Source organism: Typopeltis vanoorti, chromosome 12 (assembly GCF_054136105.1).
Source record: "Typopeltis vanoorti isolate ZY-2024b chromosome 12, IOZ_Tvanoo_1.0, whole genome shotgun sequence".
In the NCBI taxonomy this organism is placed as follows: domain Eukaryota; kingdom Metazoa; phylum Arthropoda; class Arachnida; order Uropygi; family Thelyphonidae; genus Typopeltis; species Typopeltis vanoorti.
In genome coordinates, this window is record NC_143560.1 from 69,399,300 (window position 1) to 69,423,152 (window position 23,853).

Here is a 23,853-nt window from a genome sequence, read left to right on the forward strand (position 1 = left end):
TTATAATCTTTGTCAAGTAGCTTTATTTTATCCTCCTACATGTTTCGCCAATCCTTTTCTATTGGCATCCTCAGGGAATACAAACTAGTAAGCTAAAATGAAGGTTACAGACTAGGTTATAACTGATAATTCTAATTCATACAAAAAATTGGTATTGTGTGTCTCGTTAACGTGCTTTATTCGTTATGGTTTATTACGTAATTGTTATGAAAGTTCATTTCTTTGATGTTTAATGATCTGATAAAAGTTTTCCAAATTTCTGGTAAAATTAGACTTTGATTCTTGTTTAGGTTTTCAGTTTTACGGGCGACTGTAGCTGCTTCTTTAAAGGTTCTTGAATGGTAGTTATCTTCTATGTATGGCATAAGGCTCTTATCCCACTCAATATGATGGTTAGTAGAGGCAAAGTGGCATGAAAGGCCTGAAATGTCTTGTCTGTTATTTCTGACATATCCTATGTGTTCTTTCTTTCTCGTCCCAAAGCTTCTAGAGGTCTGACCTACGTAACTAATACCACATGAGCAAGGTATATTATATACTCCAGAGTACTTGTAGAATGGGTGAGGATCTTTCGGTGATCTTAAAAATTTCCGAATAACCACAATATCCAGAGAACTTTCTTTAAATGGTTACCCAAAAAGACTCTATAACAAGATTCTCTTTACTGATATACCACATCAACAACGTGATGACGTCCAATACATCAGTACAATTACGATTCCTTTTGTCAGCAACCTTTCCAAAAAATTAGCTAACCTTTTAAAACTGCATAAGATCAGAGTGGCATTCAAACCAATCAACACTATTCGGAAATTTTTAAGATCACCGAAAGATCCTCACCCATTCTACAAGTACTCTGGAGTATATAATATACCTTGCTCATGTGGTATTAGTTACGTAGGTCAGACCTCTAGAAGCTTTGAGACGAGAAAGAAAGAACACATAGGATATGTCAGAAATAACAGACAAGACATTTCAGGCCTTTCATGCCACTTTGCCTCTACTAACCATCATATTGAGTGGGATAAGAGCCTTATGCCATACATAGAAGATAACTACCATTCAAGAACCTTTAAAGAAACAGCTACAGTCGCCCGTAAAACTGAAAACCTAAACAAGAATCAAGGTCTAATTTTACCAGAAATTTGGAAAACTTTTATCAGAACATTAAACATCAAAGAAATGAACTTTCATAACAATTACGTAATGAACCATAACGAATAAATCACGTTAACGAGACACACAATACCAATTTTTTGTATGAATTAGAATTATCAGTTATAACCTAGTCTGTAACCTTCATTTTAGCTTACTAGTTTGTATTCCCTGAGGAATAGAAAAGGATTGGCGAAACATGTAGGAGGATAAAATAAAGCTACTTGACAAAGATTATAAAAAAAGTGTAATAGTCTTATGACATCCATTATGTTTTGTCCATACTGCATAATTGACCCCTAATCTTGTTGGATTTAATTAATCTGCTGTCATCAGCAGTACTTCCCCCCATTTTGTTTGTCTACTTTAACCTCCCTGAAAACAATAAATCCATCACATTCTACTCCCATTATCTGCTGTTAGCCAAGTCTTACTACTGCCTATAACTTTTAGTAAGGTTGCACTAACCAATGACAAAAACTCCCCCCCCCCCCCCTTTTGATTCTGATATTTCTGACATTAATACATAGTTACTGGAGCATCCCTGTAGGCCCTCAACCACTTTTATTTCCTACATAGACTACTCTATTTAATATTTTTGCTTGAGAGACTAGATTCTGTGCTTGGTCATTCTCCCACTCATTCACTTCATGGGTACCTTCCCATATCCACAAATTATTTTAATTTTCTTGACTTTGCACTTCCACACTCTTGGTGAAGAAAGCTCTCTAGACACCTAACTCCAGATTCATTTACCGTATATTCCGGCGTATAAGTCGATTTTTCAGCATTGAAAAAAAGTACTAAATTTTCTAGGTCGACTTATACGCTGGGTCAAAAATTGATTGCTTTCCAAGAAAAAACTAGTACGTATCATACTCCGTTAAATTTATTAGCAATATACAAAAAGGGTAAATAAGTAAAAATATTTCAACTTATATCAAATTTATTTACAGAAAAAATTATTTATATGTTATATAATTATTTATTTACAAAAGAAAATAGGTAGGTAACTACATAATTAAAATTTAATTTTCACTGTCTGAATGTATGAAAAGTTCATTGTACTCTGGTTCTGTAATTTCTTCTGGTATATCGTCATATAAATTGTATTCATTTTCTCCATCAGATTTAGCATCAATTTCATCATCATTGTAAACAAAATCATCTTCCGAGCCATCTAATTTGTTAGATATAGCACATATTTTAACATATTTTATTACCGTATCTGGTTTTATTTCATCCCATGCTTTTGCTAACCATTCACACATAGTTACCAAAGACGCATGTCGCATTTGTCCTCCTTTTGTGTAACTTTTCTCTTCTTCTTGCATCCACGCATTCCACTGTTTTCATAAACTGTCTTTAAATGGCTTGTTTATACAAACATCGAACGGTTGCATTAGTGAAGTTAACCCACTTGGAATCACTGCCATATTGGTATTATTCTCTCTTAATAAAAATTTTGGGCTCTCCGTTAAATGGGATTTGAACATGTCCCACACTAAAAGACTGTTTGGATTTTTTAATGCACCTTGTCGTGTATTCCAAATATTTTTTATCCACAGCTTAACTCCTGCTTCGTCCATCTAACCATTCTCATGAACATGGACAAAAACGTTTCTTGGAATTTTGATCTTTGGCATTGTTTTTCTTTTAAAAATTATCATACGTTTTAATTTAGTACCATCAGCCATACAAGCAAGTACAACTGTGAAACGGCTTTTTTCATGTCCAGTTGTTTTTAAAGAAATAGTTTTACTTCTTTTCGATTCTACTGTTCTATTCCCGATCATATCAAACATAACTGGAGGGAGTTTCATCCATATTTCCGATTTGAGACAATAAATAATTTTTTTGCTTTCTTTTAGCAATTATAAATCTTTGAAAACTTAATAACTTGTCATCCAAATCCTTTGGCAGCTTCTGTGCGATTTTCGTTTTTAGTCGAAGAACTAAATTTTTTCTTTCCATAAACTGGCTACTACACCAACTGTAGCCGGTTTATCACTGTAGCATTGAAGCTTTCACTGTCCTTTTTATTTGCTTTGCCCCACTTCAAAGCAAATAAACGAATATTATTTCTCGTTATAATGAGTCCATTTTGGCAATTTTCTCGAACACAATCTGCAATGTTATTTTCCAGAATAGGTCACTTACAAATTCCTTTCCATAATGCGCACTTATTTTTTTGGCATTTTCATTATTAAAGTTTCATTTTATCTCCAATCGTGAACTAGTTTTTTGTTTACTCCGAACTGACGTGCAGCAACACAGTATTTTCTTTTGCAAATTTAATCACTTTGCACTTAAAACTCATGTCATATTTCATTCTTTTAAAAGGAACCATTGCACTTTAGTTCACTATTGGTCAACCGATCAATACGAAATAAAATTTCTTTTGTTAACTAGGTTTTATATCTTTTGCTAAAACAAATAATGGAATGACTAAAAAGGCAGTTATGATCCTAGTGGTTGATGTCTGTATAAAAATTTTACTTAAAAACTGTCATAATTTTTATTTTTAAAGAAATTTTTCGAGTCGACTTATATGACGAGTATACTATAAAAATGCAAATAAACTCAAAAAATTCCAATATCAACTTATACGCCAGGTCGACTTGTACGCCGGAATATACGGTAAGTGCAGTCCATGAGCATTACATCTTTACATCTATCAAACTCAGGCCATAGGTTCACAAATTCTACATCATTCCTTCTGTGCAACCTGCATACTGATTCATTAGCTATCATTACCCTCCTTCTCAGTTGGCCTCTATCATAGCGTGACAGCAGACTCATAAACATCACCTTCTCACTCTTCTTTTAGGCTTCTTCCAATATCGCTTTCACATCCTCCCTCATAAAATACCTTCTCCCCTCAACAATCAATTCTTTCACCTTCATTTTTCTGTTTTCTAACTGCATAACTAATATTATTAATTTTCACAACAGGAAAAACAAGATTTTGTTGCACTTTTGTGAAGTACTTCCCTTATCATAGAATCACTGTAAAAAATTATCTGCTTACACACTTTCTCTTGTTTATTCTTAGAATCTTCTTTTTGGGTTCAGACCCTCTTGCTTTTTTCTGTTCTCAGTTTAACTAATCTCTTGCTGTTTCTACAGCCTTTTAATCCCACATTTTATCCTGTGAATGACTACACAAGTGAGCTATTTCTTTATTCAGGTGTTGTATGTATTCCTAAACTTCCACATATGCTGTCGTACCACTACCTTTCAATCAACTCATTTATACTCTCTTTCACCAGTGTTTAAACCTGGAACTTCATCTATTCCAATATTTTCAGTTTCATGGCTTTCGGTACTAACGTCCACTACTTCATTCTCTCGCTTCCAGCAATCTCATATTTTTGGCCTGTAAAACATCTACGACACAATTTTTTTCCACTGCCATTCTCATACCACAATCTATTTTCCCTTAGTAACAAATACATAGCATGCACACTACATTTCACAAAATCCCCATGTAAAACCCCCTACACAATAATGACTTGGCTGCCATGAATAACACAGTTTAGTCATACACAAGAAATAGTACAATTGCTATTTATCAAAATATCATTAAATCAATATTAAATAATAACTTGGCTGTGAGGTCATGATCATGCAGTCTGCACCACCTGATGCCTCTTACAATGGTGTAAAGACAGCAAAAGAAAGTCACTTCAGGAAAAGTGCTCAGCATTTATGCCCATGGGGAAGAAGTCTTATTGAAAGAACAAATTTAAGAAGCCCACAAATCTCTGGCAATGGTTCAAAATAATGTTTTCAGCTAAAATCAGATCTAGTTAGCTACACCAATCCCGATATATGAGATGTTCTTGAAAGGATTACAGACAACTTTGCAAAACATATTTAGCATTAAAAACAAAACAAAACACCACCACTACAGGCTAAGTTCCTAATAATAAAACAACAAGAAATTAAGAGACAATCTAAAAATGATGAGGAGTAGCTCAATCACAAATTAGTGATGTGAAGAGCAGATTGCCATCAAAACTCTTGTCAACCTATCTAACCATAACTCAAGAATGGGGAATCTCTTACTACTTCAAAAGGCCTAAACTACACACCGGTGTCAATCAACAAATTAAAGTTTATCTACCACAGTGAAAATTCCTCCCTGCCAATGTAGTTGATAAAATATTGTTATAAACACCTAACATATTAAGTAATAATAAACCCTTAAGTAGTAATGTATCCAAAGCAGAAAAAATCCCTAAAATCTCTGAAAACAAACAAAGACAATGTTATCTATTAGCCACGCCAACAAAGGTAATGAAAGTGTCGTAATCATTCTTGACCTTGAGTGAACAACTAATGTAGAAAAAAAATGAACCTAATTGGTATTTGACATCAACCTAAATAAATTGGTTAAATATAATCCAACAAACCACATTAAAAAGAAAACAACAGAATTACTTAAATTTATCATCACATGAAAACCATTAAAAACTGGTTACCACATCACGTTCATGCCTCTACTATTCACGGGACATGAACGTGATGTGGCAAATAATAGAAGGAACTGACAACTGAAATAGCACTTAGCCAAGAAACTAGACTTGACACTCAAAGAATTAGAAGGTTATTCCATCTTCTATACAAAAAATACACATTTAATATACAAAATTAAAAACGACACACTTAACAATGAAGATTTTCATGTATATCCCAGTCACTGATATGGATCTTCTCCTACAGAACAAATTCCCACCTTATATCACAGCAATCTTTGCCCACATACTTTGCTCCAGTTATTTCATATGGCAAAATAATTTATAACTACAACAAGAAGGTATGGCCATGGGCTTGCCACATCCCTCTCCATAACTAATTTTTATATAGAAGACCATAGAATGAATAATGGATTCAGCGATTCTAATACCCAAACTCTGGATCAGATAAGGCAATGATATATTCGCCATTTGGCCCAATGGCCACCACACTTTAAATATTGCCCCAAGCCATCTGAACAAACAAAACAACTACATCCAATTTACCACTGAGATTGAAAATAATAATATTCTTCCTTTAATGGATAAACTTGTAACACATCTTCCCATAGGCTATCTTTTCTTCATAGTCTACCACAGAACTACCCCCATCCTCACACACACAAGTCAATACATATATACACAATGACTCATACCACCATCAACATAAAAACTGTGTGTTATCAGAACTACCCATAAAAATAGAGATCTGACAATTTGCTCCAACAAGAGGCTCTGAAAAATGACTAACAAATAATAAGCATTTATAATAGGGGAGGTATACTTAATGAGAAATATAAGAGGTATACTTAATGAGAAAGTGATGGAAGCATGTTTCTCAAAGCAAAGATCAATGATTTTAGTGAAGCTGCTAGATTTGTAAACGGGAGAAGTGAAAGAGAAGTTGTTTGGGTAGGAATAAATGATTTGAAAACAGAGAAGTATGCAATGACAGAGAATATGAAAGGGTTGTTGAAAGAAGTGATAATGAAGAGTAAAGATTCTCGTAGACAGGCTTATACGTTGGTTATGCATTTCTAAATCACTTAAGGAATTGAACAACGTAGATTCGAATATAAATTAAATTACACTTTAATAAATATTTCCGATATTACGGCAACGTCACGTTGACATTTTCAAACATAATTTATAACTTTTATATTATAGATGGAGAGGGCACCATCAGGACTTCTAGGAGAACAATAGCTTCATCTCTTCATTCTTAGTTACTGTGTTGTAGTGCCTGTGTGCACGTGCCTTTTTCTAAGTTCCTTTTGAAAATTGCAACGTGACGTTGCCGAAATATCAGAAATATTTATTAAAGTGTAATTTAATTTATATTCGGATCTACGTTGTTCAATTCCTTAAGTGATTGAGAAGAGTAAAGAGTTAAAGACTGTGAGTTTACTACCATGGTATGATAGAAGAGTCGAGAAGAAGGGCCATGATTGTCAATAAGTCAATGAGAAGATTGTGCAGGAGGAATGGTGTGCAGTTTACCAACGTTTGGAATGAATTTTATGGACAAAGGAAATTATAATTGCTTGATGGACTACAATTGAATGGTTATGGAGTTATATATTTGGAAACAGTGTTGTTTAGTGAAAGTTTGGAAGTGCAAAACCAGGAAAACTACACACATACATTAGACGGAAGACAAATAAAGTATGTATCTGGCCACTCCTGGGATAAATGAGTTTGTATACAAAAATGATTATGCAATGCTCAATGCCACAATTTTTAGATTTGAGGGTGGGTAAAGACAGTATATAATGGTAATTGTGGATCAAAGGCTATGTTAAAATATGCTTGAATACGAATGCCAGAAGTATCAGAAATAAAGAAGAGAAGTTTTTGGCATTGGTCAGCTCGACTTAGCCAAAAATTATAGGCATCAGAGAGATCTGGTTGACAGAAAGTGATATAGTTAGAGGGATAAAAATGTAAATGGTATTGAATTTTCAGAGAGGATAGAGGAGTAGAACAGGAAGTAGGGTACTGGTGATGATAGCTGAAGATTTGCAACAGAGATTTGCAATCTCTGTGTGTGTGTGGGGGGGGTCCACAGGAAGATGTTGGTGCCATGCATCGGCATATTAGCATACTGAATGCAAGTCAAACAATTATTATGGAAGACTTCAACTATGAGAACATAGACTGGAGGAAGGAAAGAGGACATAGCAAGATGGAAAAAGTATTTATACAGTTACTAAGGAATAATTACCTGAAACAACATGTTATAGAGGGACTAGGAGTTTGAGAGTGCAAGATCTGGTAACAGCATCAACCAGACTCTGCCTCCAAATGGGGAGAGTGGCAATGCAGTTTTGTTCTTGTAAGTATCTAAACATGTGGAATTTTCAAGAAAAGGTTTATGTTGAACTATAATGTTGAAAATTATGAGAAATTTGTTTTTCAAACCAGTACAATGGCTTGAAAAACAAATTTGGAAGCAGGCAGATTGTTTGAAAGAAGCAGCATCAGACTGCATACCCCCAAGGTGCAAAAAAAGAAGAAGAGAACACTATGGAAGGAAAATAAAGAAAAAGGTAATCAGCATAATCATGAGCAGTACAAAATGCGAGCAAAAAGGATTACTAGTATAGTAAGAAAGCCCAAAGTAAATCAAAAAGTTTTTTCATCATGTAGCAAGAAAAAAAAAAGACTATGGTAGGATTACTTTAATCAATGCTGAGGGTAGGAAGGCGAGAGAGGCAAAACAAATTGTTGAATTGCTGAGTGATCATTTTGGAAAGGTCTATCATCCAGGTGGAGAGTTTGCAGTTGCTGATATGACAGAGATGCATGTCAAAACTGCGGTATATAAACAGGAAGTGTTGAGCATATTGAAAAATATCAACCTGAATACTGCAGTGGGGACTGGATGGCATGTCAGCCCATGCACTATGTGACGGTGCAAGAGAAATGGCATTGCATCTGATGAAGTTGTTCAACCTTAGTCTCAGTTCTGGCAAAGTTCTAAGGGAGCAGAAAGAGTTTAGGATAGTCCCTTTACATAAAGGTGGCTCCAAGACTGAAGTTGCAAACTACAGACCAATTAATATAAGTCCCGTTTTAGTAATTAATTCACATTTTGTAATAAAGCGAGAGCAAAATTAGATGAAGGAAATGGTATACCATGATACTACTAGAATTTGCAGAGGCATTTGACAGTACACCATATGGAAAACTATTACAAAAGTTGGAGCAAATGGAACAGATATGAAGCTGGTGAAATGGATAGTATGGTGGTTGACAGACAGACAGCAGAGAGTTGCATATGGTGGAGTGGATATCTCGAGGAATAAGGGAGACTAATGGAGTATTTCAGAGTTTTGTACAAGGCCACTACTTTTTAATTTGTATATTAATGATGTAGGGAAAGATTTAAGAGGAATTTTCAGTTGCTTGCTGATAATCCAAAACCGGGGAGGGCAATAGTTGATAAAGATGACTTACGGTAATTCACAAATAAACTGGCATTGAAGGTAAAGTATAATTCATGATTGTCAATTTAATGTTGCAAATGTAAGGTTATGAACTATTGGAAAGGTTGCATGCTGTGTATCACATTGATGGTACTGGATTGCAGGAAAATTAGGGGGATAGGAACTTGAGGATAATGGTTGACAGAATGTTCATCTCCAGAGAAAATATTGCAAACTTTTTTTATAAAATAGCTCCAAGGATTACTTGGATGCTGGAAAACACATTAACAAGTAAACAAATGGAAGTTATTATTTCTCTTTGCAGTGTTATGATTCAGCTACATCTTGACAACTGTAGACAGATTTGGTCACATGGGTTTCTTGGGGATTAGGAGGTTGGTAGTGATGATTCAGAGATGAGGAACCAAACTGGTGACAGCTCTGTGGAATGCTCCCTATGAAGATAGGTTGAAAGTATCATCATCATATTCCTGACATGTACCCTCAAGGGGTTTACTATCATATCCTGTAATATCCCTAGATGACAAATTTACATCATTACTAGCTTCCTATCTACAATTTTACTCCAAATCAATATGTTACCTGTCAAGACTCCAACACTACGTAACACATTCGTGGATGCTAACAATGTCAAGAAATTTTCCTAATATCTTCATTTTTAATATGATAATGCCTTTGATGCCATTGATTCCTAATTTTTCTCAAGACTCTTGTATCTGCAGTCTCTTTGGTCAAGTGTTTTACTTCTAACCCAGCTCTCGGATCCATAAGTTAAAATTGATGTTCCAACTAATTTCTCTCTTATTCCATATGAATTTATTCAGTTGACTTCCTACCATACCAGCTTTGTTGATTCTGTTGTCAATTTCCATATTTAATTTACTATCTTCACTAAAAATTGTGCCTAAGTAAATGAAATGTTTTACTTGTTCTATAGGTTCTCCATTCACAATGCAGTTGATATTTTCAATGCTTCTGCCTATTTTCATTATATTTGAATCTTGTTATTGCTGACCTTCATACCATATCTATTACAACAGTTATTCGATTTAGTCAGGGAATCTTGCAGACTTGTACTGGATTTATTTAGAAGTATAACGGCATCTACATAAAGTAAAAAGGTGAGATTAACATCTCCAATTTTGATATCCAGTTTAAAACCACTTTTCTTTATATTGAGATCCATATAGATAATGAATAACAGAGGGGATAATGTACAACCATGTTGACACCAGATTTAACATTAAACCATCTTCCTGTACTTCCTTCAATTCTATCTGACTGACAACTCAGATAAAGACGAAGTATTGCTTGATATAGTGGCCCATTCACATCACATAACTGTAGCATTTTGAATAGCTTCTCAATTGACACCTTGTCATATGCCTTTTCCAGATCGACAAAACTTAAATACAGATCTTCTATATTACCATGATTTCTCAACTATTTGTCGTAAAGTGAAAATCAGATCCTGACAGCCTCAATTTGGCTTGAATCCAGCTTGTTCTTCACCAAGCTTCTCTTCCACAATCCTTCTCAACCGTTTCTCAAGTATACTTGCATAGATATTGCCAGGAACACTCAGTAGGGAAATACCTCTGTAATTCTCACATTCAGTTTTATTTCCCCTTTTATATATGGGTACTATAAGAGCTCTGCTCCAATCATCAGGAATTCGTTCCTCTGTCCAGGCCTTCTGAACTATGCAGTGCAGCCACCGTAAGACTTTTATACCTCCTATACTAGATCACTTCTGGTCGAACATCATCTACTCTAGCTGCTTTTCCACATTTCAGACTTCTGATTGCTTTTTCTACTTCAACTATGGATATGTATTCCTGACTGCATGAGTGGTAAGTATTTTTTACCACTGTGCTGTCAGTGATTGTTTCATTTAGTGATTTTTCGAAGAAATTACTCCATATTTCAAGGATATCTTTATCTCCAGTTTTCATGTCACCTTTCTCATCTCTAATTCCTTTCAGCACTCTTTCGTCCATTTCTGAGCTTCTTCAGCAACCTCCAGAATATCTTGCTACCTTCTTGATATTTATTTTCTATGTTCTTACCAAAGTCTTCCCATAACTTTTGTTTAGCTTTTTTATATTTGTCTCTGTATTCTCTAAGAGCACAAGCTGACTTATTTGCCAGGAACTTTCTTTTGATATGCTTTTATCTTTTTCAGTGCCTCTTTAACTTCCTGTGTCCACCAAGGAGTTCAGATTTTTCTATCCATGCAGACAAACTCACCACATGCCTCTCTGAGTGAAACAATTAGTGTTTTCTTCAGGGCTTGCCACTGAATCTCCAAAGTTTGGTTCCTGTTTTCAAACTTTTTTGTATTTTTTTTTGAATAATTTGTATTTTAATCTGCAGTTCACATCTGAGAGCTGCTCAACTTTTATTTGCTTTAAAACTTTCTTACATGTTCTTCTTTTCAATAAGAAATTCAGTTTTATCCTGCTCAAGAATAAATGGTGATCACTTGCAATTTCAAATCCTCTGTACACTCTAGTGTCCTGCACCAGGGAGAAAACATCACTATCAACAATAACATAGTCAATGAGACTTTTCTTATTCCCTGCCTCTTCTCTCCATGTGAATTTGCGCACATTTTTATGGTGGAACATGGTGTTAGTAATAACCAGTCGATGTCCTGAGCAGAAATCCAATAGGTATTTGCCATTATTATTAGCTTTGCTCTTTTCTCCAAATTTTCCTAAAATATTTTTGTATGTCTGACAATCATTTCTTAATCTGCTATTTAGATCCCCAACAAGGACCAATTTTTAATTTTTCATTGTGTCAGTTGCTTTCTCTAAAGCCTCAAAAAATTCCTCCACTTTTATCTTAGCAGAACTTCTGTGGGACCATAGGCACAAATAAGTCTCATTGTCCATATTTGCCCACATCTACTTGAAATTGCCTGCCAATCAAGAAGCCTTGTATTTATTAGTGTTGAATACTACGGCTACTCCTTCTTTTCTTTCATTGTCATTGCCTGCCATTCAAGAAGCCTTGTATTTATTAGTGTTGAATACTATGGCTACTCCTTCTTTTCTTTCATTGTCATTGCCTGCATATAACGTTTTGTATTTATTGCTCAGAAAGATCTCATCAATTTTTGTCTTTTTTGTTTCAGTCACCCCCTATTATGTCAATCTGGTACTTATCCAATTCCTCAGCTACTCCATTTCTTTGCCAATCAGGCTTCTTATGTTGATAGTACCGATCTTGAACTTTTGTGATATTGAGGTGTGTTTTAAGATTTGTTCCAGTGGCTGACGTTTCTCCCTGGTAAAAACAACTGGGGCCTTGTTTAATCGTGCGACACCCCAGCCAGCACAAAATTCTGTCATGTTGTACCATCATTTTGTATTGTGGTTTAAGCCAATAAGAATACAATTTGGTCAGCTAAATCCCAAATTGCCAGGTTGAATGTATGTTACAAAATTTAGTTAGGTAGAAAAAGGCTGGCATGATAGAAACTGATAAAATATTAAAGGGATTTTATAAAATTAATGCAAAGGAAAAATTTCAATATATGACAAATAGTCATAGAACTAGGAGTCATACATGGCAGCTGTGTAAAGGTGTGATTAGTAAATGTGAATGGATTAGATCTTTTGTGTGGAGCATGGTAAACGAGTGGGATGGATTGCCAGAATTATTTGTGGGTTGGTTAATTGGTCTATAGTTTATTGGTGCAAAAACAGCAAATATCATACTGCACCATAGTAGTATACAATGTCAAAGGTTACAGCAATACATAAACAGTCAAAGATAAATTAGTAAATATCAAGCAAGTACAAAAATAAGTTAAGCAGTGCAGTCAAATGTGTTTGTACAGATTAATTATTCATAAAAGGTTAAAAGATGGAGTGTCAGCACTTTGGTAAAGTGCTGACACTCCATCAGCATATGACAAATAGTAATATTCATGTTGCATTTTTCACACACAGGTTGGTTATCAGCCTTCAGTAAATAACAGTGTGTAAGATGACTGTGACATCTGCTAGCAAGAACAACTTTCTCTTTCTAAGTTGAGTAGAATGCCAATGCTTAAGTCAATACTTCCTGCCATGTCAATGCTTCTTGCCATGATGACTGCCATTGGGAATTAACAATGATCTTATAAAGTGTTTGTAGCATGTGTATGGTCATATTGTTAAATAGTATGTTTAAAAAGTGTTACTCATATAGCAGCTCAGTCACATTTCCCTTAATTCTAATGTGGCTGAGAATCCAGCACAACCAAACATCAAAATTAAGGGTTCTCATTTTGTACAACAGATTAACACCACACACAGCACTGGATGTGGATTATACATACGAGACGGGATAGCCTGTAAAGAGCTCAATGAGTGTGGATAAATTATGCATTTTTAGTAACAGTTTTATTTTATATGCACAAGTGCAAGCTGAATTGGGTGCAACTCTGCTTTTAATTACTACAATCATATGGAATCTGGTTGCAGATAGTAATGTCAGGAAACACAGCAGCACAGCCAACACAGGGTCAGTTCTTGAACCATCAGTATAGATAGGCAAAAAATTAGAGTGAGCTACTCTGTGTGCATTTCTGTAGTTGAAAAAATGAGAGGTTACAGGATGGAGTGCTAACCTACCATGGAGGGATGCGATTATAATTGGTTTAGACAATGTTGTCAAGATTCGTGCAAACGTTTTCATAGTCTCTTTAACACGCATACCAGAAGAACATATGACAGTCTGATGTCTATGATATTGAGTTTCCCAACGCAGCAAAAAGAGACTATTCCACATAGGGTAATCTGAAAGAGACCTTATCTTTAGAGCATAATTAAGATTCAAATGTTTCAGCTGGTTCATTTGCTGCAACATAAATAATTTAAATTGTTGATGTGCAAAAGGAACCAGTAGCTATCTGTTTGTATACCCTAAGGATGAATGGGATTAAACCATTGCAGATATTCTGCCTTGCAGAATTGCAAACTCAAGACCCATAATCCAGATTTAAATGCAGAAACACACGATAAAGACGAAACAATGAAGATTGATCTACACCGAATTCAGTAGAGGATAGTCAATAACTAAGTTCTTGGGAGTCTTCTTTAACAGACGACTTACCTTCCTTGCAGACGTTCGTCAACTGAGAGAAATGTGCAAGCAATCATTGAAGAATGTATGCAAGGAAGGTAAGTTGTCTGTCAAAGAAGACAACTTATGTTCCTTGCCAAGAACTTAGTTACTCTTCCCAAGAACTTAGTTCTACTTGGTTTGTTGTTACTGGAATAACAATTTGTCCCATTCTCAATTCAGGTCCTGGGTAAAGAGTGTGCAACAGAAGTGTACACAGGCACTTTTTTCTGTTGAAAATTTGAACCCATTACTCAGAGCCTATAGAGAAACACAATCAATTGCTTGCTGAAGTTGTCTTTCAATTACTCTAATGTTATGAATGTGTAGAGCATTGTCTACAGTGGAAGGAAGCTGTTCAGTGATTGATTTAAGTTTGATAGCAAAAAAAAAGGGTCATACTTAAGACAGAGTCTTGGCTAACAACCTGTTCTTGATATGACCAAGATAGTGTGCTTCCCACTCTGACTTGGAAAGTTTGCCCAGAGACAGAAAGTTTTTAATAAATAGAGGAAGGTGTCCTCTGAGACCTAAGTTATAGAGGTCTTTTAATATGCCATATCTCCAGGTAGTGTCATAAACTTTTTCCATATCAGCGAACAATGAAACCAGATATTCTTGCTTCAGGAATTCATCTCTTATACAAGTTTCTAAAAGAACAAAATAGTCCAAATTTGAATGATGTTTATGAAAGTGGCATTACATATTGGAGAGAAGATCATTACAATCTAAATACCAGAGATGGCTGACACTAACCATTTTCTCTAATATCTTACAAAGGTAGCTAGTCAGAAAAATAGGTCAATGATTATTTGCTTGTGTTGGATCCTTTCCTGGTTTTGGGATAGCAATGAAAACTGACTTATGCCAAGAATCCAGAAATTCCTCTACAAGTATTCTGTTGTGTATTAAGAGAAGAAGAAGATCCACAGAAGATGATGGTAGAAGATTTATCATTTCATATGCTATCGAGCCCTAATACACTAGAGTGAAACAGTAAAAGAGCTCTTCTAGTTTCTCCTTAACAAATGGCTGATTGTATGGCTTAAACCCATTGGTAGAAAAATTTAGCTGCTGTTTTGCTTGCTGTTCTTTCAATATTAAAAATTGAGGAGGATATGAAGCTCTTGTTGAGATCCTGGCAAATTATTATTATTATTATTATCTGAGACCTCCAGGGAGTCAAGGACTCATCAAGGTTATAAATCACCCAAACCAGCAGTCATACCTTCCCTTAAATTCATTCACACTAGATGCACACAACATCCCTAAAGGCAAACTATTCCACTCACTCAATTCTCTTTGGGAGAAAAACCTAGCTCTTACCCAATCATTTCTTGACTGCAAATAAAGTTAACTTCCATGGATGCCCCATGTTCTCTTCCCACCTTCCATGTAACGAAAAACTTCATCAGATGCTATCCTATAACACCCATTCAAAAGTTTATATACCTCTGTCATATCACCCCTCTTTTTTTCTAATTAACAGAGTCTATAATCCACATAATGTAAATCCCATAATCTGGATATAATCTTCTTTGTACCCTTTCCATGCTTCTTTATCCCCTTGGAACTCGGGAAACCAAATTTGCATATGATAATCCAAATGTGGTCTTATCAAAACCTTATAAAGAGGCAAAATGACTTCCTCACATGTCAAGGTTCGCTTCAACATTACAATTATCCTCTGAGTTATATTTGCAACTTCTGCTATGTGACCTTGGAACTTCAAATTCCTAACTACAATACGCCATGATCCCTTGCCTCCTCAGTTTTTTGTAGAATAACCCCGTTAATATAATATGCCACTGGAAATCTGATCACTCCAAACTGCATAACTTTACACTAACTAATATTAAACTGACAGCCATTTTCGTTTGCCCAGATTTCCAGCCTATTCAAATCATTTTGTAAGTGCTGAATATCAGTAGTATCTCCAATAGCCCTGCCTATCTTTGCATCATTGACAAACAATTGCACATCTGATGTTAGATCCTGCCTGATGTCATTAATGTATAGATTGAACAATAATGGCCCAAGGACTGAACCCCAAGGTACACCACTGGTCACCCTAAATCTGGCAGATTCACACCCACTGTTATACCACTTTTTGATATCTGTCTGTCAACCATCCACTGATCCAAGTCAAGAGTTTATATTCCAATCCCATATTCACCAGTTTATGTAACATCTTTTCATGTAGTATCATAGTGTATCTATTCCCTTTAACCAACTTGGCCGTAACATTGTTGTAAAATATGAGCAAACTGCTAAAACATGACCTTCCTTTAGTAAACCCATGTTGCTCATTTCAGAGTATAGCTTGTTTGTACCCATTTCTGCATGCAAGTTCTTACCAACTTCTCTAAAACTTCACTACCACACCAGAGATACTGATAAGTCGGTAGTTAGACACATCAGTTTTTTAGCCTGAGAACATTTAAACGCTATCAAGTTTGATGTGATGGGGTATCTATGAAATATACCAAATGTGAAGACATTGTGCAAATGATGGGAAAATCATATTCTGCAATCAATCTTACAGTCTTCTCTCCTTCCATTTTTCCACTCTTCATGTGGAATATCGTAGAAAAATGGAAGGAGAGAAGACTGTAAGACTGATTGCAGAATATAAGTAGATAGACATATGGGGAAAAAAGTATTGAGTCTATTATTAAAAAGGGAGAGGTCATTATTGTCAAGGATTCATTCAATAATATGACCTCATCTATTTGTGTTGGCACTACCTCACAGAGTATTGTGGTCATTAAAGTCACTCATAAGAAATATGGGTTCAGGCAGTTGCAAGATATCAGTTTCATTTAACTTAGTACTCAGTGGTGAATAAATTTAACATACTCTAATAAGAACTCTTATAGATAGGCAAATTGCTATTGCTTTACGAGCAGTATTCAGCTGGACATGATGGAAAGGAAGTATGACCACCTCCAGTTCTCTCTTTGTATACAACAGTGAAATTCCTTAAGGTAAGGTCCTCATTTGGTCGTAAGTATGTACTGTAGATAGAAATAGAAAGGTTTTTACTTCTGCATCACACACATACATACCATCATGATATCACTGATATTCTGGCAAAACTCACGACAGTTCCATTGAAAAATGTTCCTATTGTTTTGGCTTTATGGACTTGTCCAGTTTTTGGGGAGTTGAGGGCTTACTTTTGTTGGTTTATATTTATCAATTGTTTTTTGGGAAGTAAGGACAGCCAGCATCCATCTCTTCCTCAAGTAAAATATTCAATATATCTGATGTGTCTGGGTCAGCTGGCAAATTTATTTGTACTTTCAGTGGATATCGAAGTAGTTATTTTTCTTGTGGAGGTATCTGGTGCTTTATTTATAATTGATATCTTTGCTATATTTTTTTTGAAAAGTGGATTCTCATGAAATGGAACCATTCTTAGAGTCAACTCTGGGGTAAGACTGTAGGTCATGTGACTGATGCACTCAACAGAGAAGCACTCATGATCATAAAGTTCAGGTATGGTGAAATTATCAGGTGGTGGAAAAGACATCCGTATTTGAGGTGCTGCTAACAGTTTCCTAGCTGTTACCTTCCCAGCAAAAGCAGATGTCAAAACAGGAGTAGTGGTGGTTAACTTCCTTTTTCCATCCTGATATGATATATTTTGTTCTGTTTTAATCTTAGGATTGGTTGAGTCCTCCTAATGAAGGATTAGGAATGTATTTTAGACTGTAGATCGGTGTGTGTTCATGGGTTGGTTTGTATTGATATATTCAGAAAAAGAACACTGTTGTTTCTTGATGATCAGGAAGGGCAGAGATAGCATATCTGCTTCTAGCAAGGCTTTTTTTTTTAATCCCACACACAACAAGTGCAAGAACCTATAGTACATCAATGCTGTGTGTGTGTGTGTGTGTGTGTGTGTGTGTGTGTGTGTGTGTGTGTGTGTGTGTGTGTGTGTGTGTGTGTGTGTGTGTGTGTGTGTGTGTGTGTGAGGTGAAGATAAGAGTCAAGAAAGAAGAAACCTATTGACATTCTTCTTAAAGAGCTGCAGGTTGAATTTATTGGGAAGCATATTGTGAGGAAGGCTGTTCCAGAGGACAGAGGTAGATAGAATAAATGAAGAAGAAAGGAGAAGCAGGTTTGATAAGTTTGCAGTTGTACAGTAAATGGATGTTGCACAACTACTCTTGTTTTAACAGACCTAACAGCAAGTGGAGGAATGACATTTGCCAGTGACCATGGAAGTACCTGTAGAAGAGAAATGCTGAAACATTGCATCTGTGAGACAGAGGCTGAAGTGAGCGTGTGAGGGAAGGGCCATCTATGAGCTGAGAGTTTTTAAGGTGGTTTTAGGTGCACCACCTCAAATGCGTGAACAATATTCTAGGTCATTCTTGCCCCATTGAAAGATGGTATGAAGATCAGTGTTCATGTAAGAAATGTCTGAGAACTACGTGGTTTGTCAAAGTAGTAGGATGAATGAAGAGCACAATTGTTGGCAAAGATATGGATGGGATTTGTATGTTTGAGACTAGGTCATTTAGGTATAAGAGAAAGTGGATTGGTGAGAGAACAGAGCTATGAGGCACTTTTGCATTGGTGACAAAGCTCAAAGAGAAGGTGCCATCCATCATGTTGGATGGCACTTGGAAGTGAATGACCAGAGTGAAAGCTGGCTATCGTTACAGAGGGTAGCAAGTAGACCAAAGGAAGGCAATTTACAAAGAAGGCCTTGGTCCTGCTGACCACCATTTAAATAAGATACCTTTCTAGTATTAAATTTTATTACTTATTATTTTTTTTTTTCAAGCACTGCATGGGAAAGGAATAAGGAAAGTTTTCTTTGGGCATCAATTACCTAGAAATGACCCTACTAACCCCATTCACAATTTAATTAACAGGATTTTTTAAAAATTTAATTTCAGATCCTCTCTCTCTTTCTACACACTGGATAAAGAGGATGTGAATGCATGTGTAGACAAAAAAAAAGGGAAGGAATGACCTGGAATCTAGGGAAAAAAGATGGATTTGAAGAAGGTTCTGGGATGAATAAGGAGAAAAAGAAATGGCTCGAGGAAAGTATGGAGAAGTCACATCTAATAAGTGGTATTAGTGAAACTTGTTATAGATTCAGGAATGAGCTGTTATATTTGTATACAAATGCTAGAAGTATAAGAAACATGTCAAATGAAATGGTTGCATTGATTGAATTTGTTCACCCAAAAATTGTTGGAATACGTAAGACATGGTTGGATGAGGTTGACATTTGGACAGAAATAGAGATGATGTATTTCATTAAGATAGAAAAAGTCAAAAGGGAGGTGGACTTCTATTAATAATAATAATAAAAAAAAAGAAGTTATGTCTATACAAGGTAGATGCAAGAAGAAAACAGTGGCAGTGGTTTTGAAGCGGCATCGTGTGAGATAGAGGAGAACAGAATGAAATACTTAGTTGGATGTTGCTATAGAACTGTTAATATGGAGGAGTGACTAGGAAATCTGTAAGCAAATTAGCAAAGCAAATAGGAAAAGGGAGATTGCTATGGATGATTTGAAACATGAAAATATAGAATGGGATGATGAGATGGCACCTAGAGGCAAAGAAAATGAGTTTCTTGAGTTTTTGAGGGACAATTACCTGAGGGAGTATGCAACAGAGAGAGAACACGAGGATTGAGGGTCTTGGATTTGATCATCTCATTAGAGGAATATTATTATAAATGAGGTGTCAAATCACTCTCTAATTTGTGATAGTGATCATGAAGTGATTACCTGGGTGGGTGCCAGCAGCATGAGAACTTCTGTGAGAAAAGGGTATATGGAACTACAAGAATAGTGATTATGAGAAGCTCACCAGACAGCTTGCAGCTGAAGCATGGAGGAGTTGGGTGGAAAGGAGAGTAACGCTGCTTGGGTGATATTCGAGAACTACCTAGTAGAAGCGATGTTTAAATGCATTCCAAGGCAAGTGTAAAATGGATAAATGAAGAGATTAAGCATGCAATATAGAGGAAAAAATGAATTACGGAGGCAACAAAAAATGAGAGATAATAATCCATTCCACAAGGATTACAAAGAACAGGCAAAGAAGGTGACTTGGTTGGTAAGGGCAGCAAAAGTGCAGTATAAGCAACAGTTAGCTAATGAAACTAAAAAAAAAAAACATAAGGATTTCTTTCGATATGTAGCCAGCAAAAAAAAAAAAAAAAGAATGATTATGGATGCATAACAGTGATTTAAGAAAATGGTATCGGAACAACTGCTGCTTAAGATATACTTGAGATATTTAATGGAACAGTTCATAAAGGTCTTTCATTCTTGCGAATCTCACGTCACTGAGAGTTTGAGAGCAGTCTCCTCCTCCTCATCAACTGATAAAGAGGAGCGACTGACTGTAAGTGAGCAACGGGTATGTGGGGAATTGAGCAAACCTGATGTTAATAAGGATGTGGGACTTGATAATATATATATATAAATATCACCATATATTTTGAAGGAATGTGCCAAGGAGTTGACATCTGCCTTGTCAACTCCCTAGCACATTAAACAACTCCTTGTTTAACATGAGTCTTACATTGGATTAAGTTCCAAAGGAGTAGAAGGAAGGCAAGATTGTGAAACTTCATGAGGTTGGTGACAGAACTCAAGCACCAAATTATAGACCTAACTATGTGTGTGTGTCCATTGTTGTGGTTAAAGTGTTGGAGAAACTGGTGAGAACCAGGATCCAGAATTGGACTGACAATAGTGGTATGATTTTTCATGGACAGTATGGATTAGATAAAAGAGAAGTCATGTTTTAGTAATCTATTTACTTATTACAATAAAGTGGTGGCTTCGTTGGACAAATGAGATGGATACACAGTAGTATACTCAGATTTTGCAAAGGCTTTTGATAGATTACTGTATGATAAGTTGATAGTCAAACAAAGCAGACAGGATTGGATATGAGACTAATGCATTGGATGGAAGATTGGCTACGAGATAGATATTAGCAAGATGTGTATTGAGGAGCAATATCCTGAAAGAGGAAAGTCACTAGTGGTGTGCCTCAAGGGTCTGTTTTAGGGCAATTGCTGTTTAACCTGTATTGATTTTAAGGCAGATTTGGATGGGGATATTCAGCTGTTTGCAGATAATGCAAAGTTGGGATGAACTATGAGGAGCAGAGCAGATGTTCTTGCCTTACAAGAAGTCACAAGTAGATTGATTGAGTGGGCAGGAAAGTGGGGATGCCAGTTTGATTTTGCAAAATGTAAGGTTTTAAAATTTGGGAAATAAAGATGGGATGCAGAATTTATGCTTGGTGGGGATATATTCGAGGTGGAGGAAATAAAGGTTATTGCAGTGATGGTGGATAAGGATCTAAAATTTAGAGGACACATTGACAAAATTGTGAGGACAACACAATGAATTCTGGGAATTTTTTTGTAATACATTTCACGGTTTGATATGAACACAGATAAGAACACAGGATAAGAAAATAACTTATTTAAGTTTATGTTGCCGAATTGAAGCCTTTGGCTCTTCATATAATTAATAAGAAAATAACTATTTATTAACTTAAAAGCTAATATTTTGCTGGTATTATATCCAGCATCTTCAGAGCACACAACACAAAGTTTGTTACAAATGCAAAACAATCACAATCTGGTCTAACAGTGGAGCTAGTAAAAGTAATTGCAGCGTGCAACACAAGACTAAAGTCCTAATATAGCGCCATCTAGGTTTAAAACTAGATGGTTTTAAAACCAGATTGTGTTTGTTTTGCATTTGTAACAAACTTTGTGTTGTATACTCTGAAGATGCTGGATATAATACCAGCGAAATATTAGCTTTTAAGTTAATAAATAGTTATTTTCTTATCCATCTGTGTTCATATCAAACCGTGAAATCTATTACAAAAAAATGTCTGACGAACACATAAGCCTATCCACGTGTATAAAGAATTCTGGGAATGATTGGGAGGACACCAATTTATAGAAGTAAGGAGATTCTGGTTCCAATATAAGGCCTTGATTAGGTCACATATGGACTATTGTGCACAGATTTGGTCACCGGGTTTTCAATAAGGATGAAGAGAGGTTGGAAAGGATCCAGAGACAATTGACTAAGGTAGTTTCTGATTTCTGGAATGTTGAATATGAAGAAAGGTTCAAAAGATGCATTTCATAGTGGATAGGAGGAAGAGGGATGATATGATAGAGACATATAAGTTGTGAGGAACTGTTATAGGATTAATGTTGAAGAGGTTTTTCATAAAATGGCAGGAGATTGAGAAAGAACAAGGGTTAATCCCTGGAAGATCTAATAAGGACAGTCTGAGTAAGGAAGTGAGAAGCAGGTGTTTTGCATGGAGAATTGTGAATGATTGAAATGCACTGCATGAGAATGTGGTGTTTATAGAGAATTTGAATATATTTAAGGCAAAGTATGATGACTTGTGTGTGTGTGTGTGTGTGTGTGACAAAGCGACCACCTATATGAGTCTTTGACTCTATTGGCTGTTAAGATAATTAAAATAATCTTAACTGTGTTGTAGTAGAGACTAATATAGTCCTCTGATGATGACCAAAGTAGTTTCTACTACAACACAAATATTTCACTTGCAGCACAAGAAATTCAACTATAGATCTGGTACTATTTCATAAAGTAATATCAATTATTTGAAGTATATGGTGCCACCCTTTGTCACTTTCACTAGCTAGAGAAGATTGTACTAATATAGTTGAATTTCTTGTGCTGCAAGTGAAATATTTGAGTTTCTGAGATTAAAGAAAACTACTTATCTGTGCCACAGATATAATTTGGAACTAACGGGATGACAACTAGAAAACATTTTTCTAAGTGACTAGAATCAAATGTCAATATAGCATTATAGGATTAAAACAAAGTAATTTAAGAATCTAGTTAGTTTTATTATTTTTAACTCATATATCAGGAGGCATGAAATATCTTACTTGCTGTGTTGAACTAAGCAAAAATCCTTGCTGTAATCTGAATGCTTGGCTATTACTGTATTTCTTTGGTGAAACATTTCGATGAAGAAATTCTTCAATCTGTATAGGGGGAAAAAATAGCTTTCTAAAAGTGTATGAGAAAATAAAACAAATAATACAATCATTTCTCACTGATAAAATTTTAATCATTCTAATAAAAACTGGTTGCACAAATCCAAGATTACAAGAGGTTCAAATGTTTAGTATCCTTAATTTTATTTGCTAGGGCTAAAAAGTACGACAGCCACAGTTGCCATTCATTCAGAAAATTAGATGTTTCTCAGATGATATTCATCTGTAATGCAGTTTCTTCTTATCCACATTTTCTGACTGTCTTTCTACACATTCTAAACATTCCTACTATTCATAATTAGGAGAATAAATTCAAAAGGGAGTTAAAGAGATGAATAGCATCATTAACAAGAACCTTATAAAAAAACGTTTGGAAGAATTTTAGAGAGCAAGGTGGGAAATATTTGCACAAACAGCATAAAGCATACCCTTCAAGGGCATGCCAAAACATACTACAGGGATCCAAGTACCTTCCCCATCTTCGAGGACACAACAGTAAAGCAGTTCTGCAGGATGGCTGTGTTATGAGACTGAACTAGACAGTAACATC

At 35.5% G+C, this 23,853-nt stretch overlaps 1 protein-coding gene across 2 annotated transcripts in view; it reads right to left on the reverse strand.

The window, feature by feature from the left end:
* Nucleotides 1-23,853, reverse strand: part of LRR (capping protein regulator and myosin 1 linker 1 leucine rich repeat protein) — a 917,109-nt gene that overhangs the window by 450,571 nt on the left and 442,685 nt on the right. For both annotated transcript variants that reach the window (XM_090401192.1, XM_090401191.1), the window contains exon 20: nucleotides 23,193-23,291. In XM_090401192.1, coding sequence (XP_090257318.1) covers nucleotides 23,193-23,291 — 99 coding nt within the window. The remainder of the gene's footprint in view (nucleotides 1-23,192; nucleotides 23,292-23,853) is intronic.